The 17,962-nt window shown below is 49.0% G+C and overlaps 1 protein-coding gene across 7 annotated transcripts in view; it reads right to left on the bottom strand.

Moving 5' to 3' along the window:
- MERTK (MER proto-oncogene, tyrosine kinase) overlaps positions 1–17,962 on the bottom strand; it is a 30,453-nt gene that overhangs the window by 6,265 nt on the left and 6,226 nt on the right. Inside the window, exons 5-13 of one of the 7 annotated variants that reach the window (XM_068940453.1) lie at positions 13,695–13,781; positions 12,500–12,615; positions 8,003–8,186; positions 7,333–7,484; positions 3,270–3,426; positions 2,643–2,790; positions 1,117–1,202; positions 645–740; positions 208–288 (exon numbers count right to left, since the gene is read on the bottom strand). In XM_068940453.1, the coding sequence (XP_068796554.1) occupies positions 208–288; positions 645–740; positions 1,117–1,202; positions 2,643–2,790; positions 3,270–3,426; positions 7,333–7,484; positions 8,003–8,186; positions 12,500–12,615; positions 13,695–13,781 (1,107 nt within the window). Of the gene's footprint in view, positions 1–207; positions 289–644; positions 741–1,116; positions 1,203–2,636; positions 2,791–3,269; positions 3,427–7,332; positions 7,485–8,002; positions 8,187–12,499; positions 12,616–13,694; positions 13,782–17,962 lie in introns of all 7 variants that reach the window. The other 6 variants (XM_068940450.1, XM_068940452.1, XM_068940454.1 and 3 more) reach the window with 6 other exon arrangements.

Below are 17,962 nucleotides of genomic sequence, written 5' to 3'. Positions count from 1 at the left end.
AGCCACAAGGGCCCAGAGGTTTGACTCTCACAGGGAGGGAAAGGGAGAATGGTTTATGCTGTGTGAGCTCAGAGTAACGATCTCCCACATGGTTTTGATTGACCCCATTAAGTGCTACATGGTCTGGAGTAAAAGAGCACCAGACAGGGAGCTCTGTCACCCACTGGAACAAACAACATCAAGTGCTCAAAGGCCAGGATGACTTACGCTTCATGGTCTTCACAGCCACCTTCTGCATGGTGCCTTCCGGCTGGCTGAGATGCCCCTCCATCACTGACCCAAACTCCCCTGCAGCGTAGGAAAGAAGCAAACATTTTACCCACGCCCCAGAGCACCAGCTTTTGGGACATCGCTATATCCTCAAAGATCTGACAGGCGGTAAGACAGAGACCTCATCCCCCAAAAGCTACCTGGGGGAAGTCTGTTTCTCATCAGCAGCAGAATGAGGACACAGACCCAGGGGTCCTAATTCTCAGCCTAGCGCTTGGTCATCTTGGCCCACCACCTCCTCCACATCCTCTGGGCCTGGAGTCAGAGAATGATGCAGAGAAGACTACATGGAAGCAACACTTACACTCCATACCACGTCACCTCAGCCGTATGTCCAGCCCCATCCCTCCAGCCCTGGCAGCATGACCACTCACCTTCTCCCAGGATCTTCCCCAGGCTGAGGGCATTTCTGTCAATGACAACATCCTGCAGCTTCTGCTGGAGCTCGTTGCTGACGCCCAAGCTGCCCACTGTAAGAGAAGGGAGCAGGAGCTCAGCTCACCTCCAGCACAGACTGCAGCCATGGGATAACCATTTACAATGAGCCTGCGACTAAACACACCAGGGTGCTGCATGGTACGAATAAGGGAAGATGGTCAAGGTGAGGACTTCACAGTTTTGCTACAGCCAACCTTCCTGTGATGCCCATGGACTGCCCAGCCAGAGATGAAGCATAAAAGTTTCATGGCTGACTGGGCAAGAAAGGCCAGCTTGGCAGATGCATGAGAAGCTGGAGGAACCAGGCCTGTACCTGGATACACCCATTTACTGCTGGCTTGTTCTGTTAACTCTGCTGAGATATCCTCTGTCACCTCCTCAGCAATGGAGAGGAAAAAAAACACTTACGTGTAAGCTCAACAGCTCTACGGCAGTACGACTTCTTAGCTGTGTAGCTCACTGCCAGCTCTGAATCATTTCTGCTGAAAGCATTCCTGGCGGGACAGAAACAGAACACGCTGGGCCACATAGTGTTTTTTCTCATCTGGTCAAGGAAGACAGTGCCGCAGCTGCAGGGGTAGGTGACTGCACTGCTACCAATGAAATCAACAGTAACGAAGGAAACGCACGTTTGCCCTAATCTCTTTCATTTCCCTCTTACTGGATCAGTGCCATTGCTTACAATGTCTGATCAGAAAAGCCACTTGATAAACACGGCTGATCTAGAAAGGAGTTAGTCACAGAGGTATTTTGGGGAGGAAATGGGGTACTCATTTCCTAATCACACAGCAGTCTGCACTGGCAGGAATACAGCGCCCAGACCAACTGCTTCCTGAAGTGATCTGTTTACTTGTGTGATACACAACTCCAACGTGTCAAGGCTCTGTGTTAGCACATGGGGCCATCATGATTTTAGCCAAAAAGATGCCACTGCACCACAGCCCTAAAACGGCTGTGTGCATGCTGCTGGAAGACGCTGTGCGACCTCTTTGACGTGAGACCATGCAGAGGTCCAGCTCTGGAGAGGAAAAACACACTGGCTGTTCAAGACGTTCCAGGGAACTAGCATTGCAGGGGAAAAGATATTTCCATAATGTTACACCAGTTTAAAAAGGGCTCCTGACACACAACCAGCTTCCAAACTGGGATCAAGGGTGACGCCTTTGGAGATCAAATTAGGTGTGTTTCCTTATGCAGCTCAATATATTCCCTTACTGAAATGATGCTCTTACAAAGGAATTTATTAAATTTCCGATTGGCATTGGACATCAAAATGATACCGATTTTAAGAAAAGCTATGAGCATCACAATTATTCCCCACAGATAATAGCACAGGGCAGATGAATGCCACTTAAGAGAGTCACAAGGGTGAGGAAGTAGTAGAGTAGAAAACAGTCCTTTATCTACACTATTAAAAACACTACTAAGTGCTGTCCAGAGGGCAGTCTCTCTGCCTGGAGGAGGCTGAGAATTGGGACAAAAGTGCCACTAGATGGACTGAGGATCATCACACTCAGTCATCGGACCAGCAACGGTTCGGTGTTTGACGAGGCAGGAGGAGTTTCTCGAGGCCACAGGGTACAGGATATTATACATCTCTGCTCTCTCATCACTGTGTCAAAATGCTGAGGGCACCCCTCCTATACCAAGTTGCACAAGTCTACTTCCCTTTAAAAATAGGAATAGTGAGCGAAAGGTGAACTGCTGGGCTAAGGAAGGAAGTATCATGCAGCAAAACCATACTCATTGCCTCGCCACTGGCATACACACAATGCCATCTGCAGGAATCGCGCTGGTCCTGGAGGCAGAAGCCTTCTCCCTACATGCACTGTCAGATGCAAGCAAAATGCCCCTGCCTGGCTTATCCCAGGCGCTTGTGACCTGCCCAGCTTAGAGCACAACCACAGACTGTTTTCCCTTTGGCTTACCCATACTTTGTTTCCAGGCATCTTTTCTGGATGACCACAGACAAGCAGAGGATCAGTCCAACGGAAACCGTCCCACAGATAAAGCCCAGGGCTATGATAAAGGAGTCTGCATTCCTGGAGGCTGCAGTCGAAGAGGGGGCTGAGGTTACTAACCCTGAGAAAACATCCCGTAACAGAGACAAGGAGAGAGAGTCAGTCTGCAGCATCTTGGGAACGGGGGAGGATTTCTCAGCAGCTGAAACCAAATCCAATAAAACTCAGAGGGTTATATGGCAGACGAGGGCATGAGGAAAACAGCCCTGTGAACAGCACGTACCAATAAGTGGGTTTATCTCAGCAAGGCTGAGTGGCACAGGGAGGGCAAGTCTCTTCTGGCTGCACTTTTCTTCTGCCTATCAAAGCATGCTTAAGACCCTGGTGCTGTATCCAGAGAGCCTGGCCCAAGGGAAAAACATCCATACGGGATGGCATATGGCGTTGGCAGAGCAAGACTGCAACGGGGGACGCTGACCAGACAGGCATAGCCAAACCAGTGGACAAAGAGAAGGTGAGCTGCATGCTTTCACATCTCGCTAGCTAGATCCATCCCTCCACCTGTAGTCCCATTGCACATGCAAGAGGCAGGCATCTCACCACCACTGCCAGGGATGAAGATTTCCACTGGGCTGCTGAAAGGCCCCACTCCCCCCTTGGTGACGGCAGCCACACGCACGGAGCACGTGACATTTGTGGTCTCCATGGGCAGGATGGCCACGCTGGCGTTCTGCTGGGCTTCAGAGGAGACATTCTGCTGGAAAGGGGAAGAGAAGAAAAGTCTGTATTGAGGGAGAGAGCAGCCTACCAGCCAAGGGCACAACAGGAGTGAAACCCTGAGATTTATTGAGAATTGCCCCCTTATTAAGGTTTTGCATGAGTTTGCTTTTAAAAGCCCAGAGGAAATACAGCAGCAGCAAGCTATTTTCGGAGAATAATAGCCTTTCGAGAACCGGATGGGATTTGGAAAGGAGCTGAGCAGTGTTTCCCATTTAACCCTCCAGCTGCTATTGCTCTTTGCTTGTCACGGCAGTGGGACAGACCGCCTTAGCCAGAAAAGAGGCAAGAAGGCAACACTTGAGAAGCGGTCTCGCAGGGAAGGGGGAAAGGCATTGAGACTTGAAATGCCTCTTTTTTTCCTTACTCCCTCCTTTCTGCAGAGCATCAACTCCATTCCCTAAAAATACATATCTCCTAGAAACACTTGGATGTCAACCTTCCTCTCTACAGCAAGAACAAAGGCATCTTTCCCGCCTGACGTTGTGAACTAGATTCACGGAGGCTGGCACAAAAGACGCCACGACCGCTGTAGCTCTGTCCTGCTGTGGACCGCGTGGCGCGTCTTATATAACACGGGGGATTTGACGCACGAGGAGAGCCAGCCCTGTCCGGAGACAGTGTGTGCTCTGTGCTTCTGCTGGCAGACCGCCACCCTCAGCAGTGCTGGTGTTTTGCCTGGTACGTTAGGGGAGTGCAAAAGGAAAGCACCAGCAAAACACAGCCAGAACTGGTAACACGCCTGTTAGTCCACAGCCTTTGTTGTCACAACCAGTAAACGCTTTTGGCTTGGTCAGCTGAGGCTTGTAAGCCTGCAAGCCTCGAAAGCAGCAGAGCCTGGACGCTCGTCGGCAGCAGAAATCCGTCTCCTCCACTCCTTTGCAGGGTGCCTCTGCTGGCATTTAGACGCAGCGCTCCTGGTCTGATCACTGAAGTGCCACAGAAAGTAGATCTTGGGACAGATATTATCTCATTGTGGTTTTGTGTCGAGCTAATAATATTTCCAGTTTTAGAGTGCGTTTCCCTGCTCGGTAACATTGTAGATGTCAGTGTGTTTTGCGGCACAGATTCTTTTCCTTGATAAAAATACAAGTCATTCTTTTCCCTGCAAATTCCCTGTTATTTCCTGATCTTCTTGTGAGTCAGCCAAACAGCTTAGAAAAGTGCCTGCCTCTGCTCCATGCTGACTCCCAGCTGCAAAGCAACTGCTCTGTGATGTGCAAAACATCTGGCAGGCTGGTGTGGACAGCAGAGCTTGGCTGTCCCAGGGCCAAGCAAAAACAGTAACGGAGGAGAACCGGTGAACAAGGAGGAGATAAGTGTTCTTATTAGCTCTTCAGAGGGAACCGATTTCTGTTTACAGTCGGATAAGAGAGTCACAGAAATGGATGTGAAACATGCACAAGCACCACGCGCTGCTCCATACACGCTAGTGGAAGATGTTGCCCTGAGAAACCTGTGCATTGATACATGCTCTGCTGGCTCAGCTCCCCTCCTCATTTTCCTTTCCTTTCCCGATAGCTTTGCTTCCATGGTGTCCTTAGGCAGAAATGCATACGAGATAATTCTCCCACTGACACCACAGAAATGCACTGGGATCCTTTAACATCTCACCCAGCTCTGCTATGTCATTTGAGGACAGAGCTATAGAGATATCAAACAGACCACGGAGAGCACCTGCTAGCAGGACAATGTTTTCAACGCAGCCAGCAGGGCAAGCGAAAAGTGACTGCAAATGAGACCGTCTCCCCATTCAGGCTGCCTCCTTCGGCCACCTGAAGATTTCCCTGTTGAGGGCACGGGCCAGAGGGCGTAAGACTTCCAGGTCCAGCAAAGTGCACGTGGTGGGAGAGATGTCCCATGCCCCGTGGGTCACTATCCCTGGTACTGCACAGTCTATCAAGACGTTGGACAAGAGGCTTCTGTGTGGGATGCACAGCCAGCCTACACATGGCTGGCATCTTGCAAAGAATCACTGTCCTTGTGTTTACGTTCACTGTTACTCAGCAATGACAGCAATTCTGGCAGCACAAAATTACCAAATTTAAAGGTTTCTATGAGTCTTGTGATAGTCGAGGAATTTCTTCAAGTCCCAGCTTCTGGAGCCTTGGGTCATACAATAATTGCTGGCTTAATAATAAAATAAACCAACTTTTAAAGTTTTTTAAACCCTTTTTTGACCAGTTGCAGAGAAAAACAGGCCTGCAGGTGGCCCTGCTCACACAGAAATAATCTCGCAATGTTTACTGTGGTGGGATTTGTAAACTGATCATTTTTTGGGAGGAGTCTAAGCTGAAAAGGGTAGGTATTGTTTGCTGTACTTGTGCCGTTTGGTGCCATAGCACAGGAAGGACAAAAGAAGTAGGGAATATCTGGCATTTCCTATTTAGCCTGTCCAGGGACAAAGCTCAGAGACTTTCTTTTTGAGAGAAAAGAGCTTCATTTGACAGGAAGCACTTTGCTCTTGAGCTTCAGTTTGTCTGCCCATCTGCTCCAGCAGAAAGATCACAGGCAGCCTTGCAGGACGCTTTTGAGCGTCCAGCACCACAGTCAGGATAGCCAATTCACAGGTGCTCCGGAGAGAGGTTACGGGACAAGTATAAAGCCATTCCCGTGTTTCTTAATCCTCTGACGGTCTTCATAAAAAGAAGTGTTGGTCCCTGCCCTTGGCTGTCTGCATCCTGACACCACTATATGCATTTTTGCCCTTCCCTAAAACCCATAAGCTGATGAAATGAATCAGCCATGATCACAACTGCAACATCTCGTCAAGGTCCTCCAAAGGAAATCTCCCTTTCACACCTACCTCTCATCTGAATCCATTTCTCAACAGAGGGTTTTTTTTTGAGCATCCTGAAAGCCAGCATTAATGAGAACTGCTATTTGACCTGGGCTCTAAGTTGAAACTTCATTGCACAAACATTTGACTTGGGAAATTTATAAAAAGCTAAAAGATACAGTCTCCTAGGGCTCGTGTAAGTTGTGGTTTGCAAGAGGGCAAGTCGTGGTTTTTACTTATTGCTTGGGAGGCAACAAACATGTCAGCATTTTTTTTTCATGATAGTCACAAGACTATAATATTGTTTCCCTGACTTCATCATGCTGCATCTATACATGCTCTTTTTTAGAAGCATAAAAGGAGAACAGAAAATGCAGCGACTTACAAAAAAAGAGCGTTGAGTCACTCCTACACGGAATATAGGCCTTCAGTGCCTCTCTGTGCTTTCAGCTTGGGACAGAGGACGACCAAACCACAGTGCAGAGGCAATGACTGGATACATCTGTACGATGTTGGTGAATGTCCTGAGGTCTCCGTTCCAAAGGCTCTCCAACCACACGCAGAGCCTGGCTGGGAAGCTGCATCTCCTATCTCCTGTGCTATTTTGCCCAATGTCTACGATGAGCCAGGACTCCACTGAGAGGACTCCCATATGAGTGGGGAATGACTCAAATCCCAGTGAACAAATTCTCCCAAATGTCCTACGATTAATTCTATTGATTAAAGTGCCAAGGGATGCTACCAAACCCAGACTGCCACTCCAAAGACAATACCAAAGGTTTTCAACACAAGGAAGAGCATCTCACTTCTATTTTAAAGAAAGCAGGTTCTGATCAGCAGCAAGGAGCCATGCTGGGCAAACATCTTGTCTCCTTTAAGCAGAACTCTTTCTTCCTAACATTAATTATATGAGCTACGCACACCATAAACATATGTCAGAGAGACCATTTGTATCCAAGAGGTTGAGAAGAGAGCACAAGATGACAGACAAATGGGCTCAGAAAGAATATAGGGAAGCACTAAGATCAAACCCGACTTCACTGCTTGATCCTTACTGGGATTTTTGCTATGCTTTAGTTACTCTTCACCATTCCCCCAGTGACTTACCAACCCCTTGGAGTCCTGGCACCCGTACCAGATGCGATAGCCCTGCAGTTCCCCGTGTATCTTCCCCAGGGGTGGTTTCACCCACCGGATCTCCAGGTAGGAGTTGGATTCATTGAACGACACTGTGACATTCAGTGGCGGGGTGGTGGGAGCTGCCGGAATCAAAGAGAAAGAAGGTGAAGGGAACCAAGCAGATGAGTCCAGCTCTCATGGACATTGTAGGCTGACCACAAATGACTCTTGCAGATCAAGACCTATTGTTTAACAAAGGCCCACTCTAGTCAATCTCCCTGCTCCCACATCCCTGCAATTCCCAGCAGCTATGCCTCCCCCCTCAGCAGCCTGACTACAGCATGCTGCTGCCTCTCTGCAGGGGTCCTAAGGGCAGGATCAAGGAACAGGGTAAGAAAGACTCCCTAGAGGGCTTGTGTTGCCCTCGAGAAAAGCCATAGCTCAACTAGAAAGCACATAGTTTTTCCTACAGCCTTTAATATTTCCAGCAGGCGACTGCCTGTGGGTAAATTTCCTTTCTCCAATCAAAAAATGTCCCACCTTGTAAGCCCGCATGACTCTAGCTAGACTAGCATCTCATCCAGTCAGCCCTGCACAAAGCACAGCTGCATGCCTTAGGTGGGGAAACCCTTCTCAATATTAGCTACTCATTTCCTACCTCCTTCAGTGGTACTGGCTGTTATCCAGGGGCTAAATGCTGACCAGCCAACTTCGTTTTTGCAGGAAACACTAATGTTATAGTCCGCCATGGGCCACAGGTGCTGGATGTGATACACATGGGGAGGCACCGAGGTGCTAAAGAGCAGAAGTGAGACATTGCTTCGTGGAACAGCTTCCCTGACCTTAATTGAAAAAAAAAAAAGCAGTCCACAAACAGGGATTAGTCAGCAACAACCTGCAGGGTGAGACGTACAGCAGGAATTTCACATCTGTAAACAGGATCCAGAGCTCTGCCTCTCTCGCTCTTTCATCAAAACAACATCAGGTCCTTGTTCTTAGATGCTGTCTCATCCCTACTGAGTGGAAAGCCAACAGGAGGCCATTCACATAGCCTAGGACTAGGTCTCAAACAACACAGAGAAGAAACAGTTGTAGCAGGGACAAGGCAGAGGAGTGTAAAATTGCGACCGCTGTGGAAAGGGGAGTGATGACTTGCTCTTTCTTGTGATACAAGAAACAAAAGGAGCGCCCAATATAATTACCAGGTGGCAAGTTTCAAATAAACAAGACCAAGTCACCTCTTCAGGAGAGGTGCCTGAGGACTGGAAGAAAGCCAATGTCACGCCAGTCTTCAAAAAGGGCAAGAAGGAGGAGCCAGGAAACTACAGGCCTGTCAGCCTCACCTCCATCCCGGGAAAGGTGATGGAACAGCTCATCCTGGAGGTCATCACTAAGCATCTGGAGGACAAGAAGGTGATCAGGAGTAGTCAGCATGGATTCACCAAAGGGAAATCATGCTTGACCAATCTGATAGCCTTCTATGACAGAATGACTGGCTGGGTAGATGAGGGCAGAGCAGTGGATGTTGTCTTTCTGGACTTCAGCAAGGCTTTTGACACTGTCTCCCATCACATCCTCCTAGGTAAGCTCAGGAAGTGTGGGCTAGATGAGTGGACGGTGAGGTGGCTTGAGAACTGGCTGGATGGCCGAGCTCAGAGGGTTGTGGTGAATGGCGCAGAGTCAAGTTGGAGGCCTGTGGCTAGTGGTGTCCCCCAGGGGTCAGTCCTGGGCCCAGTCTTGTTCAATATATTCATCAATGACCTGGAGGAAGGGACAGAGTGCACCCTCAGCAAGTTTGCTGATGATACTAAACTGGGGGGAGTGGCTGACACACCAGAAGACTGTGCTGCCATTCAGAGGGACCTGGACAGGCTGGAGAGGTGGGCGGAGAGGAACCTCATGAAGTTCAACAAAGGCAAGTGCAAGGTCCTGCACCTAGGCAGGAATAATCCCATGCACCAGTACAGGCTGGGGACTGACCTGTTGGAAAGTAGCTCTGCCGAGAAGGACCTGGGAGTGCTGGTGGACAACAAGTTAAACATGAGCCAGCAGTGTGCCCTTGTGGCCAAGAAGGCCAATGGGATCCTAGGGTGCATTAGGCAGAGTGTTGCCAGCAGGTCGAGGGAGGTGATCCTGCCCCTCTATTCAGCCCTGGTGAGGCCTCACCTGGAGTACTGTGTCCAGTTCTGGGCTCCCCAGTACAAGAGGGACATGGCACTCCTGGAGAGAGTCCAGCGGAGGGCTACCAAGATGATTAGAGGGCTGGAGCATCTCTCCTATGAAGAAAGATTGCAAGAGCTGGGCCTGTTCAGCCTGGAGAAGAGAAGATTGAGAGGGGATCTCATCAACGTGTACAAGTATCTGAAGGGGGAGTGTCAAGAGGATGAGGCCAGCCTCTTCTCCGTGGTGCCCAGCAACAGGACAAGAGGCAATGGGCAGAAACTGAACCACAGGAAGTTCCATCTGAACCTGAGAAAAAACTTCTTCACTGTGAGGGTGACAGAGCATTGGAACAGGTTGCCCAGAGGGGTGGTGGAGTCTCCTTCGCTGGAGATATTCAAAACCCGTCTGGATGTGATCCTGGGCAATATGCTCTAGGTGACCCTGCTTGAGCAGGGAGGTTGGACGAGATGATCTCCAGAGGTCCCTTCCAACCTAAACGATTCTGTGATTCTGTGAAGTCCTTTTTCATACAACACATCATTATACTACAGAATTTATGGTCCACAGATGTTGCAGAAGCCAAGAGTATAAACCAGCTCAAAGGAGAGTTAGACAAATTCATGGAGGCTGGGGTGCCAAGGCTATTAAAGATAAAGGTCTAGATGCAACCTGTGACTCCTGAAAGTCCTAAAGGCACTCTCTCCACTGTCCTTCTCTCACTGTATTGACACCGACTTCCCTCTCATGAAACCTTCCAGAAGAACTAATCACAGACCTCATTAAATTCCATCATTACATTTAACAGCATGGATGGATTCAATGTATTAAAAAGAAATCATGCGCTTTTGCACAAAGAGAATCTCCTCACTCCAAAGTAGCAGGGCTGAAGAGCTTCCCTGAAGTGCTGGGCTGTAAGCGCCCACGTAATAGCACACATTGCCTGTGGAGCTCTCCAGAAAGTGCCCTGGAGTGCGTTGAGACCTGCTGTCAGCTGCATCAGCAAAGTTCTGGGAACAAGACAAATACCACGAGAGCAGGCTGGGCCAGGGTGGTGGGAGGAAAGTGAAAAGAGCAAAAATGAGGGACACCAGCGCGAGCAAGACAATGAACTCGGAAGATAACCCAAGCTGGGATGAAATGCCCTTGAAGAGACAGGCTTTCTCCCAGCTCTGGGCAGGACTCATCTCATTTCACCTACATTTTAGCATAAATCACAAGGATAAAGTTACATAGTCCTCCCAAAAGTCTCCACACATAGTCTGAGGGTGGCAGGCAGCCTATCTTTGTGCTTGAGGAAGCAGAGTACCCACTGGGCGGCCTGGGCTATACAAGACAATCTCAGCGTTGACACTGTCAGTATTTTCCAGCAAAAATGAAAGAGAATTGCCTTCAGCCTCATAAAGCAGATAGGACCAGGGTTCAGAAGGTCATCAAGCCATGGCTAAACACTTTGATGTGGGGACCAGCAATCGGAAGAACATGCAAATAGCTTCTGAAGACACTTCTCAGACGGGCCATTCTTCTGAGCCAGCTCAGTTATCTCTATTCTAAACTTGTCTTTCCAGAAACAGTCTATCAGATTAATGTATTTTAAAAAATCATGGTTTTTACAAACTTAAGCAGCTGAAATTTGTTAGGTGTGATAACAACAGCTTCCATTTTAATCGCCCATATGTTCAGAAATGAGTTACTTGGTGGGTGGGCCACATTACCCAAGCTAGGGGGTTATCAAAGGGGAGAGGAGCAAAAAGGCTTAGTCACAGCTATGTTTTTGCCAGAAATACACCTCGTTTTTCAATTTGAAAGGCTACTTCCTAATGACAGACCGTGAACATTAAGTCATAGGAAATTCCTTGGCCCTCCACCTCACTTCCTGAGCTCCAGTAGGAACGTAGCAGTGCATATTGCACTAATATTAGCGCTGCTACCTTTCCTCTCTGTAACTCCTTTCACTTTTACCTGGCTTCGCACATTATATCCCTCCTGAGGAGAGAGAGGAGATGTTACACAGAAATGGGGGAGATTGCCGAGAGGAAATGGGAGGAGACACAGTCTGCCTTGCTGGTTCTTTGCACTGTATAGCCCTTTGCTCATCAGTAGGTGCTAACAGAGCTCCAACTCACGGGAGGGTTTCAGAGGGTAACAGGAGGGTATCGGACCAGGCTTGAACCCTGATCTCAGTTGTCACCACTGTCACCCAGACCCCAAAGCTTGCTCTCTTCCAAACAGCAAAGTTTCACACAACACCTTTAAAGCAGATAACTGTTTCTATCCTGAAAGAGATGCAACTTTAATCCCTAAGAAGGATTGCTCTGACACTAACGTTAATAAATATAGAGTTTGTAAATGCTGAAACTTTATTTAAGTCACAGTATGCTGGATTTATATCATGCAGAATTTCTCCTGGCCAATGGCTACCCTTCATCCTAGCATGGACTACGTGCTATCTGAACTGGAGTATAAATTAACCAACTATAAAAAACACATCCACAGAAGAGCAAGCAATGGGCTTAACTGTGAAAATCCAACAACATCAAAGAGAGGGAGAGCAGGTGGAAACTCCTTGCAGAACTGCATGCATACAGACAACCCCTCAGCTCCTCCTAACAACGTGTCAGGAGTGGAGAGCTGAGATGAGCCTCCATCTCCAAACCCCAGCAGGAAGGCTACTTGATTGGGAAGCGTTTAATCAGCAGCGTAAAAGTAAGGACAAGCATGTGCTAGTAGAAACTCAAGACTTGCAAAGTCTCCCAAAAAGCTAACCACTTAACTTACGCTTGACCACAAATCCACTGGCTATCCAGATGGCAGGGTCCAGGCAGGACAGTTCCTCCTTCAAAACTACTGGGAAAGTCTGACTCAATTTGCCCAAACAAATGTCCTGGTCAAATCCGTGTGGTTCATGCCAAAGACTGTGCAGGAAGGCTGATTTCCACCCGCCCCTGAACAACCATGTACGAGTGGGTTGTAGGGACAGGGGCCACATGCTTACCTGGACGCTGCAGCTGTTTAAAGCAGAGAATGCATCAAAGCCTGGGACCCAGGATATTGCAATGCTGTGGGCCGTTCTGCTCAGGATACGCACACTAGTGGGTGCAGATGGTATTCCTGCAGAGAAAAAAAATCAGTCCACTCTGCTCTGATACTGCCTAAACACTGCTAGTGCAAAGTGCATCCCATGGGCAGCCATTTGCCTGCCGTGCCATAAGGGAAGTGTGCCAGTTTTGTCGGGAAGCAGCATGACACTGAACTCATGGGCCCACATGCTCTTAATTCTCCAGACTGCCAGGCTGCAGAAACTCCAGGCTCCAGGATGGGATGGAGCTGAATCTGGTCCTTATGCCTTGAGCTGGAGGCCTGTGGGACGCTCAGCCTACCTCAGGGAGGCAGTGGGGCTGCATTAGTAGGGGCACCTGGGGTTGGGGGGGGGGTCTCTGGGTAGGCACCAGAGGACACGTGGCCACAGAAATGCCTGTGTGGAAGCATCACAACCCGGATGCCTGGTACAAGCCCATGTAAGCTTATGCCCTTTTACAAACATGGCATGTCTGGCTTCCCACAGGCAGCTCCTGCAGCTCAGTCAGACCGTGAGTGAAATACATGTATTGCCCAGGCTAGAGCTGCAATACTGGCATACCATGGATATTTTAGACCAATGGGCAGGCAGAAAGAGCCATTTTCAGATCTATTTTGACCATATTATGTATTAGTGAGCTGAAAACAGCACTCTGGTTGCTTAGAGCCAATGACATATTTCGGGGAACACCTTCCTTGCACTGCCAGAGTTGTTCCCAACAGGAATGTTGAGAATTTCCGTCGCTTCCTATGGAAGATATGAGCACAGCCCTGGCTTTGAAGGAAGGAAAAGAGCGATAAAGCCCTTCCGAAACCTACTCCGAGTTTGACAGTTCTGCTTTCAAATGTGCTTTTTGGAGCTTCCTCCCATGGCTGCAATACTGGGGTTGTGCTTGTTCCAGATGACAGAATTGCACTGGGTGACCATGCTCTTACGTGCACCCTGTTTGATTTTCAAATGTAGGTTTCAAATGGGGAAAAATAAATATGGAAATCCCAAAAATACGCCTGTCCGCTAGTGTAAGAACGACTATGGGGAAAGTGGAGACCAGAACAGCTCCTGCTTGGATCCATGACTGAACAGGTAAGGCTGTTGTCACGTTCCTGCTTACCTTTCACATTGACCTGCCCTGGGTTCGATGCAGTCAGCCCTTTACTGTTGTGAGCCTCACAGCTGAACAGCGCTGTTTCGTTAAGGCCTGCAGTAGGAAAAACAAGGACCTGCTTGCTGCACCCGTACAAAATGCCCAAATCACATCAACCCTCCACCTGTTGTTCACAGAAAACCCTTGTGGCTTCCTTTGTTTTACTGTTACTTTCTTCTTTTCCAGTAACGCAAAAGACCTCTCTTTTTGCACTAACCGCTTCCCTCGTACCTTCTGCAGCATGGTGGCCGAGAGTGACCCCCAACGGTCCAGCTCACCCACCTTCCGCACCATGAGCATGTGAGCGCGGTCAGTGTGAAATCTGGCAGAACGGACAGGACTGTGTGTTTTTATGGCCCCCTTGCACAACCTCCTGAGTAAGCACTTGTTTTGCATTCAAAAAGGGAAAGGCAGAAAGCAGAAGAGCCCACCACCATGGCTTGAACCAGATGACTTAATACTTTTGAAGATTACTGAAATCTCCCAGCTGATAAGACAGCTTTTCGGGGTCACTGGAAATACCTGCATACAGACCCCTGCTCGTTATCCCTAGGCTCTTAGCAGGGCCTGTGCAAGATGACCCCAGCAAGCCACAGTGCTCAGGATTTTGGTCTCATGCAAATGGGTCTTCTGCGAGTGCAGAGCTGTCCCTCCAGGACACACCTGGAGGGGTACCTTGGAGCATGTCCCCTGCTGCCTTCCCCAAGAGAAGTTCAAATTGTGCGCAACATTCACAGAAGCTTTATTCAGCTCGGCAACCCTCAAAGATCTGCATTAAAGTGCACAAAAACAGCCATCTGCCTCTGCAGCTCATTTAGTCAGGCATTCAGCAGCCGTCTGCGAGGTTGGCTGCAAAGGGGGAGGGCGTGACTGTCACTGGATGGAAATGGGGAAGGGAGACAATATACCAGCCTGTTCCATTATACCAGCACATCCCACTGCTGGTTGGGTAACGTCCAGGTCTTGGTTTTACAGCCTTTTCCTCTCCAGTGGAAGAAAAATAGTCCGCTCTAGTTGTAGAACTAGAATGAACCCATTCACTGTGGACCAACCCAAGCCCAGAGAGATATCAAGGACATTTGGACACCAGCTTTAGTAGTACCAGGACACAATCCCGCACCAAGGGCCTGCTGTTTGGGGGATTAAAAACAACCTTATCCAGGTTGAGTTTAGTGAAATGCCTTCCTGTTACTGCAACATGAAGGACTTGCTGTAGTGCCCTGGACATGTCAAGCCTTTACTCATACAAGCAGCAGTCCCTTTCAGTTCAACAGCACTCCCGGACCAGGACGGAGACTGTTCAAATGACCCGATCTAACATTTGCCAACCGGATGCAAGAAAATCCAAGCGGAATGAGTCACTTCTTCCGGCTTTCACTGCCTTTTAAAGTCTATCTTTGGAAGGCAAGACAAGTCAATTATAATCTAGCTGCTAATTAGCTAGTGGCCTCCTTCTGTGAGCAAATCAAGAAATCCTCCCTCTGTTCTGCATCTGCAGCAAAATCATACTAAGTTTTATGTTGCAATGGAGGACTTTTCTCCCTGTGCTCCACCAGGCTGGCATGGAGACATGATGCAGGGGCCAACTGCAGGCCTCTGAGAGAAAAGAGAGCAGATAACCAGTAAAATAGCTGATAACACCTGCAAGATACCGGGTGGCTTGGCCACAGGCTATAAGAAAAATCTGCTTGTGGTGTACGACAGAGTTTGCATGCCCTTTTTCTTCTGTGGAAGAAATTTCTGCAGCTGTTGGATGGGGGTTGCTGCCCCTAGATCACCCCTGAAAGAGCAGTCCCCAGGGCTGGCGAATAAGCAGCACAGAAAGCTGCTGGGCAGAGCCATGCTCCCCGTGGTAAGGATGGAGAGTGGCAAGAGCTGGGACACGGTCCCAGTGCTAAGCAATTTTAGGATGGGTGCACAGAACTCTTCTCATCCTAGAAAGACCCCAGGGGCTTCCAAAGATCTCTTGTTTCAGAGCCTCACCATGAGGTTACGGAAGTGTAACTCAAATCATGGCCATGTGAGAGACAAGGGCTGGGGTCATGCAGAAGTCCTGGCCCACCCACAAGTGCTTTGAGAGGACCTGGGGCCTTGGCAGCCCTTTCCCACATCCTTGCTTTGCTCCTGGGGCTGAGGTGCTACTGCCAGAAGACGGAGCATACAGGGGCGGGTGTGTGTGTCTTTTTAGAGGCTGATGCGGGCCTGAGTCCTTGGGCTGGCAGGACACAATGCTGCACCTCCATCCAGATACACTGGCAACAGCCATTCTCAAACTATTCTTCTCATGGCTCCTCTAATCCTCTCTTGAGATACATGCTGCACCCCTTCCCCAGCGCAAGATCTGGCTTAGCCCTCTCCTCCCACTGTACCTGGAGCCAGGATACTTAAGGAGGCCACTCCAACCAAGTGCCTGTGGGTGGGCACAGCTCTCTAGGGAGCAGCCCCAACCTAGAGCTGCCCCTGGACCTCCTGCTCTGTTCCAAGAGTCACGCGGTCCCCTAGCGTGGTGTGAATAAACCATTTCTCTCAACGGGCCTTGTTAGCTAAGGCTCAGCAGCTACCTGGTCCAAAATAACTGCCTGGCTGTAATGCCCGAGAGGAGACTTTACAGAGGTCATCTGTACAAGCTAGGCTTGCTCTTTACCTAGCACTTCATTAAATAGTTCAGAAGGTAACTGAACTAACATCCTCAATGAGGATGTTACTAGCCCTGTGCTAAGAATTCAGTATATCCAACAGAAAATACCAGCATAGTCACAAATCTCTGTCAGGCTTCCGATCTGATCCGCTAGGAGGCTGGACACTGCACTTTAGATCCCTCCACTCCTATTCCAGTGCTTATAGGTCTTATCTTGGCTAGATTTTCCAGATAACAGTTTCCCCACATTATGTCAGATTATCCAGTTCTTCATCCATATCTCTGCCACGGCCATCACCTACCTCAAGAGATACGAAGTCACTCAGCTGGCTTCAAAACCTGTTTTCCCCAGACTCCACCTCATGAGGACTCATTACGTCTCCCGCCCCCTGTGCTTGCTTCAGCAACAGAGGGAGAGGTAGCTCAGGGAGACTGGCGCAACCAGTCAATCAGTGGCTGCAACGGAGATGGGATTGAGCACTTGCAGGCTAAGACTTAATTTTGCAAACTGGTACCTCTGCAAACTCAGCTGGACTGCTGAGGCCTGCTGTATACAATTCATATAGTTCATATTTTGTGCCAAACCTCCTGGGAAACTTATCTATGCTGAGCTGGTTTTATCTGTCTGGTAGGAGGAATCTAGGAGGAAATTCCCAACACACACTGCCATGTTCTACCTACAGCAGTAAGAGTATAGGGAGAGGAGGGTTTTTTTTTTTTTTAATTAGACTAGCTGCTCTGCCTGGAAGATACAGATGAGTCTTTGGGCTAAGTGGTCCTTCACTAAAACAAGATGAGTTAGAACAGAGTAGGTTGCAAGTGACCTCAGGAGGTCACTGGTCCAAACCCCTACTCAACGTAGAGACATCTTTGAAATTAGATCCGACTTCTAAGTTAGGTCAGGTTTCTAACGGTCCAGCTAAGTTGTGAGCATCTCCAAGGATGGAGATGCCACAGTCTCTCTGGGTCCCTGTTCCAGGAGTGGAAAAGCCTTTACTGGTTGGAAGTGACCACAGCCAGGGCAGGGAATGAGCTCCCACAAGAGATTGGACTCTCATGTCCTTCGCATCCTCCCAATGCACTCCTTTTGCTGCCACAACTTCTGGGAGCACGTGCTATGTGAACCGCAGGGCTCTAAACTAAATTCAGGACAATAGCGTCTAGGTCCTCAAAGAAATGCCCAAATGCCAAGCTATGTGTGCAGCAACAGTGTCCAGGACCCACACAAATGCTCTGTGAGTCCGCTGAATGTGCTTTTCATCCTGTGCCTCCTTGACACCACGTCGACCACTTTGACTGACAAGCCTTGCATCTGCCCCCCTGGAATAGGTCTGCCATGGGCCACCACACTCCCACAACACTGACTTGATCCTTGGTGACACAAGATTACAGCCTTCCAGCCAAGCATCAGCAATAGAGGCTGCCAAACAAAAATAAAACAGATTGCAACAACCTTGTGGTCGTGCATGGGAACGCATCACCTGCCTAACAGGGAGCTGCAAGGCCAAAGGCACAGGCTATGAGACTGCCCAAGACACATTCCTACCCTCCCCTTCCTGAAGGTCACGCAGAGGCCTCCCCAGCATGCAAAGATGCT

Source organism: Struthio camelus, chromosome 3 (assembly GCF_040807025.1).
Source record: "Struthio camelus isolate bStrCam1 chromosome 3, bStrCam1.hap1, whole genome shotgun sequence".
Classification (NCBI taxonomy): Eukaryota; Metazoa; Chordata; class Aves; order Struthioniformes; family Struthionidae; genus Struthio; species Struthio camelus.
This window is presented reverse-complemented; position numbering and strand designations above follow the sequence as displayed.